This window comes from Liolophura sinensis, chromosome 8 (genome assembly GCF_032854445.1).
Source record: "Liolophura sinensis isolate JHLJ2023 chromosome 8, CUHK_Ljap_v2, whole genome shotgun sequence".
Taxonomy (NCBI): domain Eukaryota; kingdom Metazoa; phylum Mollusca; class Polyplacophora; order Chitonida; family Chitonidae; genus Liolophura; species Liolophura sinensis.
Window position 1 is genome coordinate 36,836,568 of NC_088302.1, and position 26,589 is coordinate 36,863,156.

The window sequence follows — 26,589 nt, forward strand, 5'->3', positions numbered from 1 at the left end:
TGACACCAACTTGCAGACTGATATATCTGTAGGGTAAACACAAGTAATGAAAGAAAGACATACCGGTATATCATCTATTTACCTGCCCTTCTCTTGATATACCTTTATTTTTTCAAAAGGTGTTGTCCTTATAACGATATACCAAAATAAATAAGTACTTATGTATACAAGTATCTTACGCTAAACTTTCCCCGACTAAAATTGACTGTTAATGTTGAAGACGCAAATCCAGTATCACTCTAGTGAAGTTTTTCGTTGATGTGAGTTGCACCGGGATATATTTGATTTATTTATTTATTGATTTGATTGGTGTTTTACGCCGTACTCAAGAATATTTCACTTATACGACGGCGGCCAACATTATGATGGGAGGAAACCGGGCAGAGCCCGGGGGAAACCCACGACCATCCACAGGTTGCCGAGTCCTTTCCACATACGGCCGCATATATTTGAAAGTATACCCCTAAGTGGTCAAAAAGATTTACTAAATGCTTGGTGTCATTTTCCTTTTCGCTAAAGACTTTGTAGAATTTTCCCACGGCCCATGCATGCACAGACCCTCAGAGACAAACGACACACTTCAAAATTTGTTCAATAAAGGCAAATATTTCAAAAATATAACTGACTGATTTATATCTACCCAATATACTCCTCGAGATATATTCAATTTGATTAAAAACTTAGTTGGATGCGATTTACGATGGATTCTTCCTGCGAAACCATATAAACAGGCTCCTTTATAAATGATACCATTTTACCAGAACTTTACATATCAAATACAATACATCCAAGGTATATTTTCAAGCCAAATACGATATGATTGAATCGCCTATCTTGAGACGGTGTCTGATTTGGGGATGATGTGGGCTCATTGCAAATTAATGTATAATAACCCGTTATGTGAAGCAACTTTATTGGTGTCACCTTCATAAGGAAATACCTTAATCAAAATGTTCACTAACTGGTTCCAGTGAGAGACATATCATTGACATTTTTTGCGCTTATTTTACATGTGAATGTTGTTTCACGCCTGGCTCTACTCAGTTAAGAGATTTTCACTTATTAAACGATGGCGGTCAGTTTAAAGCTAAACCACCGAGCTTTGGCAAGTTACTGAACAAATTTCCTGCTTGTGAAAGTCAGATTGGGCAAACGACTATGGCGTCGTCGACATCTTTTTTTTCAACAACCCCTCATAGAAAGGCAAGTGCCTTAGCCATTCAGTCAATACGTCAAGCCTAAGTTTACGTACAGTACAAAGCATCCTTTTCTCTTTTAAAGTACAATTTACGGTTCATTCAACTAAAGGTATGACGCCCATGTTGTGGGTGTTGGAGTTTACAAAAACTGCAGTTAACGTATGGTGTCCTATTTCACCTGCATGCCGGGCAGCGTTACGCGTGGTTGATGTCACTGAATGATTCCATATCTATCAGGGCGTGGTTTAGGTGATTCATGGGGCTTATTGTTAGAAAGCTATATATATATATATATATATATATATATATATATATATATATATATATATATATATATATATATATATATATATATATATATATATATATATATATATGACCCATTAAAACTAATGGTTATTTCCCGTTTATAGTTGGATGAAATAAGGCACAGCCTCGGGGAATTTAACAGAACCTGTGCGAAGCCAGTGAGGGTTAGATTTGAACCTGAGACCTAACTGGTCTATTCGATTTTCGTCAGAGACCAACAAGACTACCAATATCCTTATTTGAAGTAATATATTTTTAAAGTGCGATTAACTTCTGATCAGAAAAACTGAAGTGCTTGAAACCAAACATGGTTTTAGCGCCTATATGTGCTTCTTATATTATATTTTTACTTACCAAACATTATTAGGTGAAATACTGTAATATTGTCACCAACTGAATGCGAAATTCTTTTTGAACTGATTAAGAAACTTTTACGGCTAAACACAAGACTATGCATATATATATATATATATATATATATATATATATACGATCTACGAGTACCTGGCATGGGAGACCGGGAGCTGCTTGTCGAAGTTGGTATAGTTTAACTTTTTCAAGAGCAAATTTCGTCGTTGTTGTTGTTCAGGATCATGCTGAGGAAGAAAGGTGTCTAAATGCCATATGGCGATGCCTTGATGAGGACGTATCCAGCGGAAGACTGGAAACACGTACTGTTCATTAATTCGCTGATCTTGCACTGAAATGACGTCGACAAACCAGCTAGGAGCGATTCCATAATTGTCGATCTCAACACAAATTTTCTTGAGAACGCTAAACCTTGTTCCAGAGGGCAGGTTGACCTCGAAACTGTTTTCAGTTCCTCTCTCGAAGTCGTCCCTAAAAGCGACATCAAGTTTGAACGACGGCGTTTTGGCGCCTCTCTCGTCGTGTAACGTTATGAATACTCGTGCATCTGTACCTGCGAAAGGACGGTCTCCGGTGATAACCCGGATCAAGAAATTACTGTTCCACGAAGAGTCACTAAACAGTGCCGATTGTGTGGCCGGCATAGTGCAAGGACGCCAAATGACAGACTTAGTAACAAGCCACCTGGTAAATTGAAGAAACATGGCGTGAAGATATAGCGCTTCATCAACGATACGTATACCTGTATATACAAGTAACCCGAGTACGGCACTCAAGAATTATGTCTTTCACAGCCTGTACAAATGTCTTTCCTGGAACGCCGATAATGGTACATTATTCAAGGTTTGTTAGGAACACTATGTATACGTACCTGGTTAGTCTATATCATCAGGTAATGTGGAAGACTTGATGTGGAGGTACTATGTATAGGACACATCAGAAAGCTTATATATTGTAATACATCTTATAAATGTTAAGAAGGACACAAAGCCGCGGGGTATGCCTACTCGCTGTCGATTTGAATACGTATTCTGTGTAGTATAGAAAATATGTTAAGGCTGAGCGATAATGAACCCAAAATAAAACGCCACCTTTGGCCACAATGGCTATAAGCGAAGAGACAGCACGACGTGTTCAATGTCACTATTTTAACGTACGTTTGTGAACAGTCATGCGGAATAAAATATTTCCTGACTAAAGGAATAATACGCAGTGTCCAACACCACTTGCCATCCACATGTTCTTTTTTCATTTTCGCCCGATCTCATCCGTTTGCTGCAGACCACTTGTCTTCCACCACTATCACGTGTTTATATCTGAATATCATATGTGAGAAAGTTCATCAGTGGCTGCCCAAATGTTTGTGGTTTATCCCGGACACTCCAGTTTCCTCCAGTCATAAAACTGCCCGCCATCGTGTACAAAACAATTCCATTCAAACCTTAGTATCTTATCACGGAGTTCATAATCTCATAGACTCTTCAGAGAGAGCGTGCAGCTCTGCATTACGGGGTGTAGCGTATAAGCCTTTACACAGTTAGTGGTGGTTTACTGTCAGCTATATAACATGCAACGTTATAGGATAGACTCAATACACACCCTATAAGTGACCCAGCTCATTTAAACACGCACAAAACGTTACACTTTTGTCGCATGACATTTCATTCACAGCTGTTATACATGAAACGTTCAGCATCTCGTTTATTGTTGTATCAGTTTATGTGGCCTATAATGACGTTGACACAAATGTTCTCGAAATAAAACAACAGAAAATGGTTTGGATAATAGCTTGTGAAAACACAAACTTATACAGGAATGAATTACATTGCGGGCATTTGGGCTACATCTTCCTACACCAGATGTATATATATGGATATAAAATTATCCCAAAGAAAGTTTAAAAAAGCATAACATTCTATTTTTGTGATGTTGCAAAACCCAAGATATCGTAATTGATGTAATCAAAATAGCGCACTTTGAGACAATGGAAAGAGCCGCCATGTCATAAGTTTGAACCAATCAGGCGCGAGTTATTTCTATAACCCGAGTACGCAGCTATTTCCGCTTACGTCAGTCCATCCCTGTTTTGGCTTTAAACCATATGTATATGGGGTACGAATGACGCGATATTGTGTTTTCGGTTGCTGTAACTTGCGTATCCCAAGGCCTCTTCTGAGTGCCTGACTAAAAGTTGATTTCTATAGTTACGAAGTTAGTTGTGCAGGTTAGAAAGTTCATCAGTAATTTGTCAAAGGTCGAGTGGGAGATTTGTGCGTGCGCACCATTCCTTCGATTCATAAACCTGCATGAACACCATCTTATAAATGAATAATTCTTGAGTCTGGCGTTAAACAACAATCAAATAATGAAATTAATTAACAAATAAGCATCAAGGCACTCCAATCTAAATTTACAAATTCCTTCGATCACTACGGACATGTAGCAGAGCAAATACACTGCATTTCTGTAGTTTTTCTCATAATCGCGAAGAATCGTTAAAAATTCATGAATCCACATTACCAACAAAATTTAAAAATGAAATTGTTGTTGACTCAAGCACAAAATGTCTACTTAAACCGTGCCTAACTCTTCACACAGTTACAGATAGTGAGACAGACAGCAAAACAAACGCCTGGGAAATATATAGCGAAGGTATAAATAAGGCACTTTGTTGACATGTATATTTTGACTAACAATATTGTAGGTATGTTATACGAACACTTTGGTCAGATAGCTACATACATGTACAAGCTCACGTGTTTTAACAGCTGCTGTTGTCATAGTTACAGTTGGGCTTCATAGGCATACAGGCCAAGTCAGCGGTCTGCACGATATTTTTTCAGTTTTTACCTGCTTCTTGTCCACCAAACGAACGCCTATAAAAGACTCTGACCGGTGATTCCAACAAGTGCACAAGAGAGATGCACTAATCTAATTTCGACACATGCCGAAGCTCAGCCAGGATGTAAGAGTGATGAACGAGTTTTATCGCGTTTCGTCTTTCAACCACGTGTAGCAGGAGAGCTCAGTGCTATATAGGCCTATTCAGACCTTTCGAGATGCGAGACTACACATACATTATCTGGTCGTTCATCTTCCTATGAGATGAACTGGGTTCTGATGTATAGTCAATGTGTACACGTTCAACACTTTCTTTGCTCTAAGTATGTAAACATCAGAGCAGGTGAAGTATTATATACGTGTCGTTGGTTATGTATGTGTGAGTTGTATAAGTATTTTTCTCACTTTCTCACGCTATCTGGAAAAGTTACGAAACACGTGCGTTGGTATTGGTGCTTGTGCACGCCCAGTTCATGAGTGTAATACGTAAGGAAGCTCATTAGAACTGAAAATCTAATATCTGAAAGCTAACGCAGGCGCCACGATATGGAAATTGGCGCCAACTTATGGATAACCCATGCCACGTATATTCCCTGTCTATCCTACCCAGATACATGGTGTGTAAAAGTATCAACACTACGTGTCTGGCTTAAACCTCAATGCTTATTTTATCGGTATTTTCTAGCCACATTAGACATTTACGTCAGTGTACTATTCCAAACTACTGCGTAATTTCCGCAAAGTTTAACGCAATGAAAAGCCACCCAATGTTTTCCACACGGATGCACCACATTGTCCGTTAAGAGGATGACAATCGGATTTACATCTGACTGTAGACTATGCATTAACTTATGAAGAATGCCTAGTCTTCTATCAGTTGTATGTCATTAATATGGAACAGGGCAAGTTCTCTCCATAAGAAATGAGAACAGCTAAAAATTACTTCACTGTCCACCAGTTAACTGATGTGAAAATGGAGGCAGTTGATTGCATATTCATTGATAGCGTAGTCGTATGAAGCCGTGAGCTACGTGGCCTATTGGTTAACGTACTATATACATGTAGTTCAGAACAATCACCCGAGAGACTCTCATCAATTCGATCTCTTTGAGTTCAAGTCCAGCTTATGCTGGCTTCCTCTTAGGTCGTTGGTTGGAAATTCTGCCAGCAATTTGCAGAGGGTCATGGGTTTCCCCTGGACTCTGCCCGGTTTCCTCATACCATAATGCTAGCCGCCGTCGTATAAGTAAAATATTCTTGAGCAACTCCAGTTAAATAAATCAATAAATAATAAATAAATGATTTATTAAACCTTGTTAACATGGGAGAAAGTTGATACAACATAAATCAGTGGTTGATTAATCGTGTTATGTACCGTGTAGTTGAGCTTGTCAACTCTAAAAATGTACTAGAGCACATTTACGTAAAGATTTACGTAATCAAGAATATTTCTCTTACCTATACGCTGCATGGCTGTGTAAGTAGGTTAGCAGTATATATGTATATATGCAAATGCAAAACTATTTACCTGAGCAGGCATCCCGGGAGCCTTGAGAGAAAGTTGATACAATTTTTGCTTGTCTTGTATTTCTCCCTGTCGCTGATTTTTGTGTTTGTCGTCCTGTGGTAATGCTGTGTCGTAGAGTTCGATCTTGTATCGGTAACCGGGCTTTACCCATCGGAACACGGGGAAGTCACGTGGTGGTGTATCCAGTCCGCGCTGTTTCACACTGATGTAGTCGACATACCACCCTGAGCAAAGCCCGCTGGTGTCTCGCCAGAACTCTATCATCTTTGCGGGTCCAAGCAGAGCTTCGTCATGGCCTAGGCGGATTTTAAACTTGCACAGAGAGCCTGTTTCGAAATCGTTCTTGAAGTAGTTGTCCAGCATGATTTCCTTAGACTGCTTTCCGGAATCGTCGTGAAGTATGACTTTGATATTGGCGTCCGTCCCAGCCATGGCCCTGTCGCCAGTCCGGACGAAAATCACAGCATCGGGCCGGAGTGTTGTGCAGATTGCCCCCATGCTATCCTGAACGGAACGGCCAGTACACACGTATAGACAGATGAGAGAAGCGCAGTGTAACTGACAGATGGAAGAAGCGCAGTGCAGCCGGGCTATTCGTCAGCAGTTTCCTTAAGACTCACGTCTGCGAGCAGTATATTCTCCATCTAGTATATAAGCGTCCGAAGTACTTCAGCCTCCGCTTAAAGCGCCCTGAGGCGACATGTACTTACAATGACCCCTAATTACAGTTCAGTGATCGAACATTGACCAGTTGACATTCACGCTTTACAAATTGATCAGCCAGCGTATCCTCAATCCTGTGTTTTTCTGATCGAAGCGGAACTTTTAGATACGGGGGAGTACGTCTGATTGATGGTACCGATTAACGCACGGTGAACGCCTGAGGGTGTATATGTTACGAGTGCACAGAAGTTGTATTAAACGTGAATAAACACTCCTCATTTTTTTCACCGCCCGGAGACACATCGATTATAAATAAACAACAACATCCGAAAATACGACAGGTACATATCTACGGATCTGTCTAGCCAATTAGCAGCCAGGATTCCCTTTTATTAGCGTATGAGCTTGTAGGGAAACCAGCCCTTGTATGTATAACATGAAGGAGAACAGTAATTTCCTTGTTTTGACGTAATCGTATATCGCGAAGATAATGATGTGAGACACTCCTTTTATTGATGAAGACGTACAGAACCGATGTTGACTGGTTGGCAGTGAAGACGGAAGATCCAATACGAGTTGTGTCATTATAGTGATGCGTTCGGCAGTATAGAGCCGCTTCGGTGGCTTAGCGATTAGAAGGTGCGTCTCGGAGTCGGGAGACCTGGGTTGAAACCGAAGACATTAAAAATGGCACCTGCTCCCTCGCATGACGGTCAGAACAGACAGTTCACGGAAACAGGAGTGGTTGACCTGGTGTCAGTATTGTGACTAGGTGGGGTGTCAAGACTGGTGCCTGGGCATGATACTTCTTTGGCGGCACAATCAATATGTACACAATCTTAATGATTCTTCGTTGTGATATGACAGCCCAAAGACTACTCTTCACGATTTGGATTTTTCGTTTGTCATGCACATCGGACAGTTATATCTGTGAAGAAAGCCATCAGCAGGGCAAAAAGTCTCCGTTGCGGCGTATGCACGGCAAAACATCTAGAATCTATGCGTCGAAACAGACATTCGTGTGCCAGCCGTCAAGCAATAGAGGCGTTCCAGGTCAATAATCGCAAGGCCAATTCCCAAAAACGACGTATAACACAAACCACAAACGTAGAAGGCAAACATGGCTGCCTGTTCAAAATTTTCCGGTTTTAGGTCTAAAAATGACCGATTTTAGCAGAACATGAACCGAATTTGGTCTAACAAAAATGCAATCCCTTCGGCTAGCTATTGCTGATTGAGAAAGTGTCAGCCTCGAAACACTACGGAGATTCTAAGGGCGGACAGAGAATGGGCCTTTGTTAGACCCGGTATTGTTAGCATACAAGATATAATTAATTAGGCTATGATATGACATATGACGACGAGGACTTAATGGATGTGTGTACATTATTCTGACTTCTTGTGGCAGGGCTAGTCCATGCCGCCAAAGTGCTGCCGAAGTATCATGTCCAAGACAGCAGCCATGAAACCTCATCCAGTTACATTATACTGACACCGGGTCAACTATGATCCTGTTAACTTGCTCTAACCTCTCAGTGCTGAGCGTCAAGCAAGGCAGAAACAAGTACCATTTTTAAAGTCTTTGGTATGACCTCTCAGGTGGTTCAGTGTTGACAGGCATAGGTGCTGTAATTTGAACAGTTGGTCCAGTGATGATAGGTATACTGATGTAATTTGAACTGTTGGTTCAGTGGTGACAAGTAAGGGTGATGTAATTTAAACAGTTGGTCTGGTGGTGACTGGTATAGGTGATGTAATTTTAACTGTTGGTCTTGTGATGACTGGTATAGTTGATGTAATTTGAACAGTTGGTACAGTTTTGACAGGCATGGGTGATGTAATTTGAACAGTTGGTCCAGCGGTGACAGGTATACGTGATGTAATTTGAACAGTTGGCACAGAGGTGACGGGTATACGTGATATAATTTGAACAGTTGGCAAAGTGGTGACGGGTATACGTGATGCAGTTTGAACAGTTGCTACAGTGGTGACTGTTATACGTGATGCAATTTGTACACTTGGTCTGGTGGTGACTGTTATACGTGATGCAATTTGTACACTTGGTCTGGTGGTGACTGTTATAAGTGATGTAATCTGAATAGTTGGTCTTTTGGTGACTGGTATAGGTGATGTAATTTGAACAGTTGGTCTGTTGGCGACGGGTATAGGTGATGCAGTTTGAACAGACTGTGCAGTGATAATAGGTATGCGTAATGGTGATCTAATTTGAGTGTCCTGTCATTTGAACACGCAGCTAAACAATGTTTAGAATACATGTGTATGCTTGGTGTGAGAATATAAATAGAAATTAGAAAGGTGTGAGTTTTAATTCCTGAGTTTGGAATTATTGGCAAGAGAGTACAGGGTGTCAGGTTGTGATGAGGTTCCGAATGATGTCCCCGGGGCACGTCGTAAGTTCCCCTCCTAGTTGCTGGCACAGGCACATGCAGATTCAGATTTGATGGTCAATCTAGGTTAAGATTTTTATAGCTGCTTTCTCACAGGTTGGACAAGGCAGGCACCAAATGCTTATTGACCATGGATTGTTTTAAGGTGAGTCACAACACTAAAGGGTAACATTGTCGTATATGGAAAAATTAATAGGGGTCTGCGGTCCAATATATGCAGTAGACTGTGATGTCAAACCATGTTTCAAGGGAGACAACTTCAAGGAAGTGTGACTTGTCTGAGAGACTAAAGTTTCCCTCTCCAATCTTGAAACCTGTGTTCAATTCCGAGTCTGGTACATATACAATCACAAAATCAATCATTTGCTCGATTAGAGTTCAGCATAAGAGAATAGGCCAAGAACTGGGTGACAAATTGTTCATATGTACTGCGTGACGTATCATCTCCGGTGTCTTCTACAGACGCACTACTGACGCAGCTGTATACATGTAAGTCCCCCATATGCGGCTTATTGCAAACAGACACCATCGTGATATGACCGAATGCTGTTGAAAGCGATACTAACCTCAATGTGAATAAATCAGACTTTCTGTATGTATCGTTTTGGACCGAAGTATGGATTTAATATTTAAATCTGTCTTTTCAAAAGGTACCCGTGATGTACGACAATTTCAATCTTCTAGTCAGAAATGTGCATAATTTAACTGATTTGATATGCTCTTGTGTTCGAAGTGTAATTGATTGTACAGTCAGATGAGACGGCTTTTTTTCAGGACGGTGTCCAGAAACATAAATCAAATTACACGCGCATAAAATGATATTTAAGTATATTATGAGACTGCTATAAGCCCCTGACTGAGGGGGCGCGGCGCAATGATCTCACCAGTGCGGTCGCCGTGAATTCAAATTCACTGATGTTGGTTTCCTCTCCGAAGAAGGTCTGTCAGCAACCTATGGATGACCGTGGGTTTCCCCTGGGCCGCCGCCGTGTAAGTGAAATATCCTTGAGTACGGCGTAAAACACCAATTAAATAAATAAATGAATACTTTCATTTGAAAAAGTTGATATGAGATTAAAAGGATTAAATTTATATACCCACCTGAATTACCATATCAAGGTTAAAATACTCATGCATAGTGTTAATTTTTACATTGTGAAAATTTACATTTGAAAGCGCAGTTGAGAGCCCTTTTGGAAACAAATGTGACTGGTCATGAATGAATACGTCATCTGATTGATTTTCGAGCAGATTGAATCCAAAAGTAACATGCAGATTACGAATGAATGCCGTCATCTGATTGATTTTCAAACAAAATAAAAGCAAATGTGGAAAGATCATGAGTAGCTTCTTGGCAACAAAAAAAAAATACAAAAACAAAAACAAAACAATTGCTGTGTTCCATATAGTGCGTTCAACAGGGAACACTTTCCGTCTAATAAACAAGCCGGTACCAAGCTGCGTGATAGAACGTTACCAAATTATGGATGGAGTTGACATCCAGATAATTTGATAAATACAACCAGTAAACAATTCTTGTGACAAGCCACAGTGCAGCCAAACTTGGCTAAACCTATATTTTCAAGATCGAGGAAGAAAAATAGTGACTGAATTTTAATTGTCGCAAATCAGCATGGGTGGAACTACTAGTGATGTCATTACTTCACGAGATACAGCTGAATATTAAAGTCGAGATGGACAAACTACTGAATATGTAAGATATTCCACGGCAATCATAAGGGCACTAGTGATTTTTAGCGTGGAAAAAACTCACGTTTCAGTTTAGATCAAAAATTGGTTACCTTATGATTTTTGATAGATAAAACCATGTGCATGTACGTACCGTAGTACGGTACATTTGCCCCCCCACCCCCCACCCATAAAAATTACATATATTACGTTTTTGTTTCTGAATCATGAAATCCGTAGTCACAGTGGCTGCATTGTGGCTTGTCACAAGAATTGTTCACTGGTTGTATTTATCAAATTATCTGAAGGACAACTCCGTCCATAATTTGGTAACATACACACACACCGTGATTAAATTTGTATATGTGTGAATGTAACCAACAGGTCGAAAACCGGTTCTGAACCCGGACAGATTTTCGAGCCAAGTGTGAACGTAGCAGATTTCCAGGATCATCTGTAAGGAGAAGCTGAGTGAGGAAACAGGGCCCAGTTAGGTCGCAGGTGCGTGTTCTGAACTTAAGCTACATTTTTTTATTCCTAAGCTAACAAACCTGAGAAAGTATTTATCTGCTCAGGTTTGTACTGCCAGGCATTGTCGCGAATATTTAGATCTTTGTGATGATTAGTTCCTTTGTTAAACAAAGCTGGTCGTTCAGAAACAAGGTTGATGGGTTTTTTCATAGAAAATGGTCGATAGAAAAGATCGACCTGACGTTGCGTCGCGCGTCGTGAAGTGGAAATTGGCCTTTAATCGAGATTCATTCGAGATTAGGACGACAACATGAGATTGTGACGAGATTCCAACGAAACATCAGAGATATTCAGTCGAGAATCTCGTGTAAATCGCTCTCCTGTAACTGTTGCGATGTGACGAACATATTCATGAATATAGAACAAGTATTCGGAATATAATATACAGCTTCCATGCTTATTGTCGATATTGTAGAGGTAATTATTAACGCATGTTGATTATGCTCTTTCGTCTATGTTGGATCTGTGACCAACAAATCATAGTTTTTTTTCTAGGAGTGCGCCTGTCGCCATGCCGCTGGGAAACATTCTATCGGCAGAAAAATATTTAAAAACCATTAAAACCCATCTCCATTTTTTAATTTGCGTTATATACTACTTTATTCGGGACAGCTGGAATAGCCTTGCCCAATGAATACATATTACATATACTGCAGTTCTGAATAGGTAAATTTACATAACCTGTTCCATTAAATCAGGTGTGTTGATAAGCCCGAATATTTTCACTGTTTGGCTGGTATCATACAGGGAGAAAACCTTTCCCTTGTTTTGTTTGCTATATATCTGCGGATATCTGCTCGACCATACCAGATTTTTAAGTTAGCTGTCATACAATAGAGGTTTTCCACTCTTTTGCATATACCTGGGAATGATTTTACATTGGCAACTTTTGTTGGCAGGGTAATGAGACTATATCCAAAGTTGGGCATAAACGTAGGTTTGAAGGGATTGTTCGAACTGACCAGTATATTAGCAATACTCCTGCAGTCTTAGTCTGTGTGATATTTACGAATGAAATGTATTTATTTTTTTATTTTATTGGTGTTTCACGAGGAAACCCTATCAAGAATATTTCACTTTTACGATGTTGGTCAGGACTATGTCAATGAAATGTAAATATTCTCACAGACCAACAGAAACAAGGGAGGCTAGCGGAACTGGTAGAAGGTTATAAGTTTAATTTCGAACAAGGAAATTGCTTTTAAAAACATAGCTTTGAGAATTTTACTTTGCCAAATGATCGTTTCCCAAGATCAAGGCCACAATCAGTGCTTTTATAGATGTCAAAGTGTTATTACGCGGTAAATTACAGAATGTGTTGTGTCCTCCAAAACAGAATCTTAAATGATTTGAATAATATTTCAAATTTATTTCTGTAGGTCTTACCGTGTCCGTGAATATTTTTTTATAATTTATTACCAGAAGAGAAGCTATAATGTTATTTATCCTGTTCCAGTTTTATATGTATTGTGTAATCTCACTATATTGTAAAAAGATTCCATCCTTTTTTAATTCTTATAGGGTTCACATGTTCATGTTTGATTGGCTGATTGATCAGGTTAATTCAGACTTCCAGGTGAAATTTGTTAAAACAACAAGTAGTATATAAAGCCAAACGCTGCGTTATTCAAAGAAATTGTTTTATTCATGGCAAACAATCCATGGTTCAAAAATGTTTTTCGTAGTGCACTACGCAAACAATTTGCTTTATAATGGCATAGAAAACTTAAATACTCTTATTTCAATTATACCATAGACTTCCATCAAGTTATAAATTCTCAAAACAAGGATGGCAAAATCGTAAATGGCGCGCCTTCGTGTTAGGGTGGTTTCTATTGGCTGGTACCTTGACTGAGACAGACAGTAGCATCAGTCAAGTTTCATCGAGTGGTGTTACTATTCATTGTTAAAACAAATATGAACTTGTTTTTTCCCTCTTCAGAAATTGAATTCACATATATTTTTCAAACAATGATTACTTCATGCATAAAACACAACATATACTATATGTTTCTGGCCGTAAAGTGAACTTTCAGCCATAGTCGCCCTCTACATAGTGGAATCCTACCATTGCGAATGATTGTATAGTGCACCCTTTTGCTGTAATGTAGAAACGCAGTGCTTTAGCTAGGTTAGAGCACAGGAAAACCACAAACGTCTGTAAATTTTTAAACTATATACTTAATATAGCACGAGGTGAATCAACTCAGAGCAAAACAACACTGCGCAGAAAATGCTGAGTAGCGGACTTACCTCCTATATAGCTTGATGTTACTAAGATCCCAAATAACCAGTTCACTGTTTTGTTTTCTAGGCCAGTGAATTCGCCTCATGCATATCTGCCACAATACATACAGACGGATACGCTCCACGTACAAAGCCTTTGGATACCGGACATAAAAGTTTATAGTACTGGGTATGCCCCGCAGTAAGAGCAGTATAGTGCGGATAGCTCCATAGCTACTACAGGTGGTTCAAGACACTTATATGCACGGTTAAACGTGGACGCCATGTCGTACAAACTCCAGGTGTACACGGGGGACAGACCAGGGGCAGGAACCGACGCCAACATCAAAATACTGTTTTACGATGACTGTGGAACTAAGACACCGGAGTTTAAACTCGACACATTTTTCAGGAACGACTTCGAGAGAGGCGGGATGGATGAATTCACCGTCAAGTTGCCTAGTGAACTGCAGTTTGGGTGCGTGAAGAAAATCGAGTTCTGGAGAGACTCGGTGGGCCTGGGGTCTTCTTGGTACCTGGACAGAATCTCGGTGATAGATGAAGCCCGTACATATGTGTACGAGTTCCCTGTGTTCCGTTGGATTAGGACCGACCACCATTACGTCATCGAGCATCTGGACACCTCGCTCCCGCAGTTTGATGAACAAAAGGAACAACGGCAAATGGAACTGGAGGAGAAAAGAGAACTCTACAAACTCAAAGTGAAAGTCCCCGGATTACCTATCCAGGTAATATACGTGTTTTTATTCCTGATTTAAGTCGACCGTTATTTATTACATCGGCCTGTACTTTACATATGTGCATTTATTAATATTTAATTTATTTCTATTGCATATTATCTGCAGACCTTATGACACATATAGCTAGACATTCCGAAAACACCGACAGCTCGCCTGATTGAACAGTTCGCAATACTACATGACGTTCTAGTGAGGTGATACCTTCAAATACTGACCTCTGAACCAAAATAAAGCAGAATCACACGGTCATATGCAGATATTATTCTCTAGTCAGATGGTGCTAAGATCTTGCCATTAAATCAACAAGAAAGGCCAAAATTGGTGTACTGTAATAAACATGACTATTTAGCGTATGCATAAAGACTGCAGAGCAGTGACTTCATATGTTATAGAGTTGTAAATCGTTGTAAGGCGCAGTTGTGAGCAGTGATTTTTAATACGTAAATCTCGAACTACATTTGGCAATCCGTGCACTATGGGTGACATTTGCTGCCCTGTGAATGGCTGACCAAATGTTGAGCTACTGTAGTGAAAAACTTCCAGAAGTGTTACCTTCCATCTGAGTATGTACATCCACACACCATACGTTACACGAGGGAGCTAAAGAAAGCTTCAGTCCGTGTTTGAGAGCCCAGTATAAAGGCGCTGAAAAAAAAAGCTAAAAAAAAACGACACCGACATCTCCTCACAATACCTCACCTTACTTTGTACTGAGCTTAAAACGAGTTACTACCATGCCTTTTGAATTTCGGTGCATAACATTCTTAAAAATCTCAACCTTTTTATCTAGAGTTTTCTATCAGCATTCCCAGCATGATTTGGGGGGCCAAAATGTAGCCATACGTAACTGCAGACATATATAATATAGAAAACATAGATCTACATAAGGCATAAACAGTGGAAGCTGTAAACGTAGAAACCTGATCACACACAAGTCTTCTTCTGTGTGGTTTCATGAATGTCACTTCAATAGTAGAAGACTCCTCTCAAAGAAATAATCTGTTAAAATTAACAGAAAAACTGTTGTCTGACTGATGCAAGAATGTATTCTGCTATTGCAATAGATGAATCTGTTAAGTACAACATACATATCTTATTAATTCAACATAAAGATTGTATGAGGTTAACAGAATGTAATGTTGAATATGAGAGAATATTGTCTTATAATAACATTCTAGCATCACATCGTTCTGTTAAAGTTAACAGCTTAAGTTTTTGTGTACTAAGTCAAGTCACTCTTAAGACAGCAGTAGCAGAGTGAGCGATTCCTGGCTGTTCATCTGCAGTGAACCGAAACGAGCAACGCAGAGGACAGACTGGTTGTCGTATATCCACATTTATGGTCATCATTGTGTCAATAGCAAACCTGGCACAATGGAGTTAAGCTATGAATACACCTACAGAATGTCAGTGGTTTTCAGCTTGGGGCATTTCCGTGAATTTCAAGATATACTTGATCTTAGACCTAATGACGGCTCAAAGTGTTATTGGAAATTCTCAACATTACACTATACCGCGTGGTTATCAGCATTAGCATTTCAAGCTGTATATTACATTTTAGGCTGTTTGCAACCAGTTTAACAGGCTACACTCTACGCTTTAAACATTAAATTTACAGGGTGTGTTATACGTTACAGGGTGTTTCCCTCCTTCTTAACAGGCTACTATCGATGTTTTCAACATGAAATTTACAGACTGCGTTATACATTACAGGATGTTTCCCTCCTTCTTAACTGACTATAGGCAATGTTTTCAACATTAAATTTACACACTCCGTTATACATTACTACAGTCTATGTTTTGAACATTCAATTTCCCACCTTAGCAGACTATTTTTTCAACATTAAATTTACAGGCTGTGTTATGCATTACATGGTGTTTCCTTCCTTAGTAGACTACAATCTATGTTTTCAACATTAAATTTACAGACTGCATTATACATTACAAGATGCTTCCCTCCATCTTAACTGGCGATGTTTTCAACATTAAATTTACAGGCTGCGTTATACATTGCAGGGTGTTTCCCTCCTTCTTAACAGGCTGCTGTCGATGTTTTCAACATTAAATTTACAGACTGTGTTATACATTACAGGGCGTTTCCCTCCTTCTTAACAGACTACAGGCGATGCTTTCAAATTACATTTACAGGCTGTGTTATACATTACAGGGTGTTTCCCTCCTTCTTAACAGGCTGCTGTCGATGTTTTCAACATTAAATTTACAGACTGCGTTATACATTACAGGATGTTTCCCTCCTTCTTAACTGACTATAGGCAATGTTTTCAACATTAAATTTACACACTCCGTTATACATTACAGGGCGTTTCCCTCCTTAACAGACTACAGGCGATGTTTTCAACATTAAATTTACAGGCTGTGTTATACATTACAGGGTGTTTCCCTCCTTCTTAACAAACTACAGTCTATGTTTTGAACATTAAACTTACCGAATGCTTAATACACTACAGGGTGTTTAAAGGAGGGGTAAGCTACCGACTGCTTAACTCGATAAAGTCCACATTTTAAAAATTGATTGTCTCGGCTGCTTAGTTGAAGTTTCTTGAAGTTTCGGGGAAATCTCGCAATAGCCACGTGATTTTGCGAGTTGGCGTAACATATTGCGGGAAGACTTGTCATTTTACTCTACATTTGCATGAATGACAGCTGAACCTCCCCGTTATTATTTCCTCTAACCCTTATACACCAACGCTGAAAAACATAAAAATTCATTGGATACTTTGTAGACACACAAGAAAGGAAAACCACAAATCCTATATTACCAGTAACATATATTGGTTCATTTCTTGTGAGTACTGTGTATAACACATACCATTTACAGCGCCTGTGCCGCTCTCAACGCTCGGTTTACATCACTGCCATCACTAGACAAGGAGCCTGTGCGACGCACGTGGGCTCGTTTAGGCTAAGCCTTATCGCTGGTTTCCTTATAATCCACATTCATCAATAACAATAACTGTGTCAGGTGGCCATTAGAATCTTGTTGAGCATACTTCAGATAAAGAGAATGCATGTGCATCAATTATTAATAGAAACAAAAGTTGAGACAGAGACTTTGTGTTTTCCGATATCAACTCCTGTCTCATCACTGCGTCCCCGTTGACTCGATGTTGTTGAAGATTTCTGTACAAAATTCGCCGGTGATATAAAGAGAACGTAGGGAGCGACGCAGGCACTGTAAGGAGTATGTATATATCGTGACAGCTAGGCTCTGGCGAAATTAGGCCCAATGCAAACAGGCCTAAAATTCACCCAATGTATACGAAGATTACCATCTGCTATACCATGATGCCGGCAGCCGTCGTATATTAAATGACATATTCTAGAATAAACAAATAACTAAATAACTAACTAAGTAACTAAATAAATTAATAAATTAATATATAAATAAATATGTAAATAAATAAATAAATAAAAATAAAATGACGAAGACATTTCTTACTTACTGTTCGCTAATTACAAGATGTTTTCCATCTTAAACTGATATACTACTCATAATAATGCCTGGTGCAGCGCAAAATAACAGACCTTCACTTACACGAAGGAGAAGAATGTCACGAGTGATTCTTCTGTCGGGATTTATTTATTTACTTGCTAATTGTTTAACGCCATACTGAAGATTTTTTTGTTACTCGATGGCGTTCAAGTTTAAACGGCCGAAAATAACATGAAAACACTACCTTTTTTTTAAACCGGCTAAAATGACGCGAATGTCAGAATTACATTAATAAAAAAGATAAAATAAAGAACAAAATAGGTGTTCTTGGTGTACTGTACAATCATTCAGTTTAATGGAATATCATAGATTTCATTTAGAGTTAGATGTAGCGTGCCTATATATTCAACCTTGACAAAGGTGTATGTTCACTTTGGTCAATCCATTTGTGTCGTGATAGTGTCTTAAAGCTACCCGTGCCGCCTCGGTCAGGAGTTATAAATGAATGTGCATCTCCATGTACCTCAATGGCCTTAGTCAATTTACAGGCGCATGAGTGTGATGCTAAGATAACCGAGAACCTGTCAGTTAGCGTTTCACCGTTAGGTTACAATGGTAAGCATACCCTTAAGAACCTTTTATGTTTTGATTAGATGTAAGTCAGTTATATACCTGCGTCAATAATCCTGACATCAGTCATCATATAAGTAAGAAGGAATATAGCGTCAGTGGAATAAAATTTAACGTCGTTTAATGATGTATTGATTATTATTGTTATTTTATATATTTTTTTTTTATTATTTTAGCATGGCTCTTGCTTGCTTTAGCATACCTTTTTGCTTGCATTACAAACATGTTAAGTATAGGGTATATTAAATAGGTTCTATTTTGTGCTTTGATTAGTTTCACTTAACTCATTTATCCAAACTGGATATTCACTCAAACGTTGAATGTATTATTATTCATCTGTATTTTTTTGATATTGAACGCGAGGTCTACACTGAAGAATTTCTCACATACATTTACATAACCGCCGTCAAGTCACTGGGTGAAGGCAACTGGGTTCCCCGGATGAAATCATCACCCTTTACAACGTGCCTGAAAAGCTTCTTGACGTAAAAACGCAGCCGAAGCAAATATTGGCCTACCTGAGTCAAACTCGTGACCTCATGAGGGTCCCTCAATAATTTAAAATATCTGTAATAGACTAAATATATACACATGTAAACATTTTACCATGTTTTGAGCTTCAATCCACTTGAGCAGTGAGGCTGAAAAGTTCTTGGCCTGAGGTACTTAAAGAAGATCCGTCACACATGGCTCGTTTCAATTACTCAATTATTTCTCGTGCAATTACTCAGGGCGTAATAATTTTAATGACTTGTAACTTTCTTTGCATATCATTGGTAACCTACATAACGAGCAGATAGTGACTCATATTGTACCTCAGGCCGAGAACTTTTTTTCCCCTATGTTAAGTGTTCACGTGAACAATCATCTCTTAATCCTTTGTATCCGAAGGAAAAACAAACTGATAATAGTAATAATGGTCAAATAATAGCGGATTTGTTCACACATGAACATCGTGATTATTAAGTTATGTTAAAAGCATGTTTTTACTTACATTATTTATTATTTGTATTAAAATTTTTCCTTTTTTTTAAGGTTGATCAGATTCCCTCAGATGAAAACTTTTCTACGGAATACAGGGTAAGAATATTTACAATGGTAAAGGCGAACAGCTGTTATACCTGTTAGTTATGATGTTTATGACGCACTGATACGAAGCCAGCCACGCTTTGCTATGCTATAGGGAATTTATCATCGACTATGTTTGTTTGTTTGATTGGTGTTTTACGCCGTACTCAAGAATATTTCACTTATACGACAGCGGCCAGCATTATGGTGGGAGGAAACCACGTAATCATGCCACGTAAGACAAGTGCCACACGTGGCAATCCTGGTTTAATCCAAGTTGACTTGTATGCAGCTGCAATTTGACCTGTTTGATGGTGTCACTAATATAACTTATATCTGTTATACCCTATTATAGTCCCAGCCATGATATATACAGAGTTTTAAATACAGTGTTGGATGCCTTGTATGACTCACTAGGACACCACTGTATAGACGTTCATATAGGGTAGGGTATAAGCCCTATAGAATTCACTTATATTTATCTCATAGAGCGTATATTTCTACTTCCGAAAAATACCGGAAGGTGGATAATCTTTTCAAAACTTTTAAATCCAACAACAACCGGCAGTCCTTCAAAGCGATGACGTCAGCAAAACTGATCGCGCCAATGCCTTTGTGACGGCCTGCACCCATATTGCGGTGCATCAGCATAAACAGTCAATCAGCAAATCAGAATTCCCGGACGTCATGGCTTGAAGCACCGTTGGTTGTTAATGAATGTGAAAATTTTCTAAAGCTTCCGCTCTCTGGAAGTCCAGTAAAACGTGTAAGGCCTCTGTGCGACCTGCAATCATCACCCGTTGAAGTATAGTGAGCTATATAGTGATCTGGTCGCAAAATTAAACAACCCATAGATGATGAGTCTGAATGCTGCGAACACGTCGTCTCTTTCCACTCATTGTGTCAATCAGTCAGAGACACTACCTAGCCATCAGGTGGTTAAGGGGTACATGAAAAAGAACTCCAATACGAAGATTATGGTTTTAACGGACATGAGAGGGAAAAAAGAGAGCTATGCCCGCCAAAAAGAAAACAACTCTTTCGTTTTTTAGGCATATCTTATATCTCTTAACTACCCCTCGATTTTAAGAATATCTTTCGCCAGTGGTCGGTAATTTTTTTTCTTTCGATGAACTCATTGCGAACTCGGGACCGAAATACGTTCAAGTCAGCCTCTCGATCTTCTATATATACATGTAATGAAGAGTTTTAAAAGCAGCAATAACCAGTGCTGAAAAAAATGAAGATTGGCTCAAGTACGGTTTATATGTGAGCTATAAACGTTTTAGGTTGAAAAACACTGACAGTTAACCTCTGTTAGGCGTTTCACTGAAATGTATAATTAAAACAGGATCCTCCGACTCGACACTTAGGTTATAATATATGAAATTAAATTTGCGACATGTTTGAATTTTATCCCAGGGTCGCTGCCAGCAAAACCACTGAATGTATTTTGCCGACTCGAAGAGGATTTGCCCTTTGACCTATGAATGCACGCGTTCAAAGCTCACTCCCATATTGCATCACGTGTCTAGTAGGGGTTTACCAAAAAATGTCAGTGTGCAGTATGCTCTGTCAGTTTTCCTTCATGCCCTGCCAGTTGTTCTCTATACATTGCCAATCTTTCACCACGCGCTGCCAGATTTCCTTCACGTGTTCCCAGTTTTCCTCCAGGCGTACACAGTTTATAAGGGAAATACACTTGAGAATAACCTGATTAGCACATCAGTCAAGTTAATAAGTAATTATAAGTTAATAAACTATGCTTTAGAGTGTTTTCCTTCCGCTTCCAGTGGGACATGAAGAAGCTGAAGTATAAGCTAGCTCTGGATACGCTTATCGTGAGGGTGAAGTCCGGGAAATGGACAGATCTGGAATCTCTCAAGAACATATACGTCACTCATCATTTGCCAAAGCCAGAGGTAAAATCTGATGACAAATCTTCATTATCTAAAATGTATATACACACCTTTGTTAACATCACATAGCAAAGAAATGAATGATTTGATAGGTTTAGTAAAAACATGAATTTTTATGTGAATTTTTTTTTACTGGTTGTTTTAAAAGTAAGTTCACAAACTCAATTCGTTGAAAACGATTTACGATAAAATGTTTAGTGTAAAAAGATTAGTGTTATTAGCTATAAATTGTTTCATGGCCATAACTGTAACACCTGTATGTAAATAAGTAAACATTTGTTGTTTTCATTAGGCGACCGAGACGTGGAGAGAAGACAGCCATTTTGGGGATCAGAGAGTTTCTGGGGTCAATCCTGTTATGATTAAACTCTGCACACACATCCCCGAAAAGTGAGTCCACCAAAGAAACTATAGTTCTAAATTTAAATGGATTGGGAGAACAAAATACGTGCCACTTCCAAAAGGCGAGAAATAATTTCGTACATTCAGTTAGATGTAGAACTAACAGGCGTTGTGTCAAGTGAAGATCACAGAATGAGAAAGCATGGTGGTTTTTACCATGTGTCATCAATGATTTATATAACGGACAGTGGCCTCCGTGGCTCAGTTGGTTAGCGCGCCAGCGCAGCGTAATGAGCCAGGAGCCTCTCACCAGGCGACTCTGCGGTCGCTGTGAGTTCATATCCAGCTGATGCTGGCTTCCTCTCCGGCCGTACGTGGGAAGGTCTAGCAGCAACCTGCGGATGGTCGTGGGTTTCCCCCGGGCTTTGCCCGGTTTCCTCCCACCATAATGCTGGTCGCCGTCGAATAAGTGAAATATTCTTGAGTACGGTGTAAAACACCAATGAAATAAATAAATAAATAAATAAATAAATATATAACTGAAGAATCTTATGCTCAGGTTTTAATGGTCGAAATTCCTTGAAAGAGTACGTTGAAACTCTTTAATGTGTCGGTAATGTGATGTATCATCGGGGTTTTTTGTGTTAGTTTTAAGGTTTTAAATTTTGGTTTTTAGATTCGGAGTCACCGAAGAAATGGTGAAACCTTTTCTGGAAGGTTTAACGTTGAACGAAGCAATCCAGCAAAATCGACTGTTTATCGTCGATCTGAAGATAAATGAAGATGTGCCTTGTCAGAATGACTCCTTCGTGGTAAGTGGCGATTTCTTTACTGTCATTAAACCGAGGGTCGATTTGATAACCTCGAAATTATCCTAACAGAAAATGTTGCCTCTGTACCTGTCACGGTTTAAGGCTTGGCATAAGGTCCTCTGTCTCCACATGCTACCTGTGCTTCCATAACTTTTTGGGTTTCCATGAAACCTATATTAGTGCTCTTTTAGATCCTTTAGATTATTAGAGTTTAGTGCAACCTCCAAACCCCTGCCTTCACAACAACCTCCACCCTCCCCCCCCCCCCCAAAAAAATATCTACCGTATATATTGTCAGCGGAAAGCTGATATTATAACTTTGCGTAAAATTTCAGTGTAAGTTAATCCATACATTATCGTGAAGACTTTTCAGGGTACACTAAGATTGAGTAACTTATAAATACATGTATACTGTAAAAGAAATAATATATAATATATTACACGATTGTACCAACGGTAAAACACCAATCAAATAAATAAATAAATAAAATCAGCATTAAGGTAACACACCTTCAATTGTTCGCGGATCCTTGGTGGTATGCCATAAGTGGTTGTTATTTCTTTATTTATTAAATTTGATTGATGTTTTACGTCGTATTCAAGAATATTTCACTTATATACGACTGCGGTCAGATTTATCATAATGGTGAGAGGAAACCGGGCAGAGAACGGGGGAAACCCACGACCACCCGCAGTTTGCTGGTAGACACAATAAGTTGTGGACGATGCTGTCCTGTGTGGTCTTGCACGAAATTCTGTCAAGAAAAATATTACATATGTCACACATATAAGAGTTTGAACTCACTCACCAATGGGTTTCCTCCACACTCCAAAGAACAGATCAAGCAAATAAATAAATAATCAATAATAATCAATAAACAATGCAATAGCGTGTTGTCTTCCTAATTAGTCTCAGGCCACAACATTAGTCATGATTAATCGTGTGAATAGTGTGAAATACTTCTCTAACGATTCGTCTGATGTCCTCTTGTATGATTAATGAGTAACATTTATCTATAGCTCCTTTATATATTAACTGTAAATTGTTTTGTAGCTGTGTTCGCCTATAGCACTGTTCTTCGAGACTTCCTGCAAGCAGCTGATGCCTATTGCCATACAACTATTCCAGAGCAAACTAGAACCTGGCAACCCGGTAGGTATCTACACCTTACTGAATTGTCAATCAAACACAACCAATTTTGACTTAGAAGAAACAACCATATATATATACTAAGAATACTTTCACTTCATGTTTTAGTTACATAAATTCTTGTTTTGTCATCTGTTCCAGGTATTTTTACCATCCGATCCGCCCATGACCTGGCTGCTCGCCAAAATGTGGTACAACAACGCCGACTCGGCTGTTCATCAGGCTCTCACACATCTGGGTACTTATATCTGATTGTGGACATATTTTAGTGCATTGCCCTGTAGAAATGAAAGAAATGGTGACTCATTTATGATGGTCATCGGTTTGCTTTTGAAGGTATAAGTTTTTGAAAAAATTTTCTTCTTAAAAAAATAGGTAGGGCTAAGCGCACGATGTTTCTTGCGAAGGAAAAACAAAGATTTGTCATAAATTATAATGTCTCTCAAGATCACGTGGTCACATCATTCATATAGTTCACAAGATAATATGGGTCTTTACGCTTGAGTGTATTAAATATACTCTTACTCATCCAAGAATGAAACAAGAAGTCAGAGGTTAGATGTGAACAACTCAGCTAAACCAGTGCATTCGCCGAATGGTCTTTGAAACTTGAGAATACGGATGTGACGTCATGGATACCCGGTATAGTTTCCAACAGACCATGCATGCACATTCAGCACGCGGATAAATAGTTCTGAAACCCTACGAAACACCATTTACTAGTTTATAATGTTACTCGAAAGAAAGAAATTGAACCTCCATGTAGCCATACAGGGGGATATAAACCCTTGGTTGCTGTTTAAGTAAATTTTGTTTTTGTTTCTTTTGGAACCTGACAAAAGTGGATATGGGCCTGGCGTTACCAATCTGTTTGATTTTAGGTTTGACTCACTTGATTATGGAGGGTATAGCTGCCATTACTCACCGGAACTTGTCCCCGACTCACCCCATCTTCAAACTGCTTGCCCCACACTTCTTGTATCTCATCGCCATCAACACGTGAGTTTATTCTATGATTTTCGCCAAATTCAGAATCCGATATACCGGTTATTACTGACTTGCTAAGATGCCCTGTCTTCGTAATAAGTTAATAATAGAAGATAATTACTCATTTCTATATTGCAGTGAAGGTAAATTATAAAAGTGGTGGAACATATACGACTTGGTTGTATCTTTCGCGTAACTTCTGAGTCGGCTTATGTGGTGTTGATCTTGACAGAAATAAAATCCTAGAAAAGAACTATACATGCATGGTAAGAAGACGACCAAAACAAAAGACGTTATGGTCCACACCACAGAACACTGTATGTAAAATACATTAATTTAAAAAAAGAAAACAAATACTTTTTCTTGCAAAGAATTACATTCATTCAAATAATTGAATTCTACGGTACGCTTTATGAACCATACCCACGACGTCACAATGTTCGGTGTCATCATTAGAGAAAATTAATTCACATTTGAAGTTACAAGTTACAAGTTACAACTTGTAAAGATCTCTGTTTCAAGTTACGAGTTACAACTTGTAAAGATCTCTGTTGTCTGACCACGACGCTTGATTATTTTTTATGCTGATTTTTTCCTTTGAGCGCATCTTGCATTTTTCTCGCACATTTCCTTTATCTGTACGAATCCTTACAGACTGGGACTCCAAGCTCTGATAAACGAAGGTGGATGGGTGGATTCTGTTCAAGGAATTGGAATCAAAGGAACATTCTTCCTCATCGCTAAAGGGTAAGATTTGATTTTTAAAGTCCTTCAGAATGGTTGTTCTTGCTAAATAGGAACAACGCGTGCGGTCTTAGCATTAGTTGTGCACATGGAAAGTTACTTTTTGAAACATATGCTTAACTACAACACAGTCACTGTACCAAAAACTTTAGGTATTTCATCTAAAGATTTTCATCAAACATTTCTTTTACCAGCTGTACTGTAGAGAACTCTCCTATAATGGTTATTCTGAACTATATCTGACAGACATTTGTCATTTTTTTTTAGTGTGAAGACATGGCGCATGGATGTGGAAGGGACCATTCCAGAGGAATTAAGACAAAGAGGGGTACGAACAGATGGGAGTTCTTCCTTTTTTTCGGAAGATTTTAAAAAGTAAAAGAAGACGAAAGGAACTTAAAAATTGTTGATAATGGCACATTTTATGACATGTACACTGCTGATTAATGGTTTACATAATGTACTGCATTTATTCCCTATCACAGCCCATTGTAAACAATATGGCCGTGGAAGTAGGTCTGTTTTTGATATGTTTATATTTATTTGTTTTTTTGATACTTTTATATAAATGTACATGTATATGTATACTACAAATACTAATAATGTTTATACAATATATTATTTGTGTTTGGTGGCTAGTTGCTGGACGACAAGATCCTCTCGTATTATCCGTACCGCGATGATGTTATGCTGCTGTACGATGCCATCCACTCTTATGTTAAGAGCATAGTGAACTTGTATTACGGTGAGTATGTGTGTGGGTGAGGAGAGGGTGACAGATGGAAGTAATCAGTTCAGTCATACTTTATTCAAATGTAACATTTTCTAGCAATCGTGAGATGCAATCGGTCCAGGCTTCACTGACTCTACCACGCACCATTTTCGACTGGAAAAGTGAGATCACATTTGGAAAAGTTACAGTGTATTAGTTAGAGTACATTTGAAAAAGAAGAGTACAT

At 38.9% G+C, this 26,589-nt stretch overlaps 2 protein-coding genes across 3 annotated transcripts; one reads left to right on the top strand and one right to left on the bottom strand.

The window, feature by feature from the left end:
- Positions 1-2,002: 2,002 nt before the first annotated feature.
- LOC135473489 (lipoxygenase homology domain-containing protein 1-like) lies at positions 2,003-6,744 on the bottom strand. Its single transcript, XM_064753339.1, has 2 exons — positions 6,247-6,744; positions 2,003-2,104 (listed from the first exon to the last, which is right to left on the bottom strand). The coding sequence occupies exons 1-2, from the start codon at positions 6,742-6,744 to the stop codon at positions 2,003-2,005; spliced, it is 600 nt and encodes a 199-aa protein (XP_064609409.1).
- A 2,281-nt stretch (positions 6,745-9,025) lies between these two features.
- LOC135473750 (polyunsaturated fatty acid 5-lipoxygenase-like) lies at positions 9,026-26,402 on the top strand. 2 transcript variants are annotated; one of them, XM_064753629.1, is made up of 13 exons: positions 9,026-9,462; positions 11,391-11,507; positions 13,852-14,512; positions 19,644-19,688; positions 21,470-21,598; positions 21,888-21,985; positions 22,614-22,749; positions 23,804-23,902; positions 24,041-24,137; positions 24,781-24,898; positions 25,541-25,633; positions 25,898-26,005; positions 26,270-26,402. In XM_064753629.1, the coding sequence occupies exons 3-13, from the start codon at positions 14,048-14,050 to the stop codon at positions 26,358-26,360; spliced, it is 1,479 nt and encodes a 492-aa protein (XP_064609699.1). In that variant the 5' UTR covers positions 9,026-9,462; positions 11,391-11,507; positions 13,852-14,047; the 3' UTR covers positions 26,361-26,402. The 2 variants fall into 2 exon arrangements, with proteins under 2 accessions (XP_064609699.1, XP_064609700.1); XM_064753630.1 differs by having other exon boundaries at positions 9,027-9,462; positions 25,898-25,958.
- Positions 26,403-26,589: the final 187 nt, after the last annotated feature.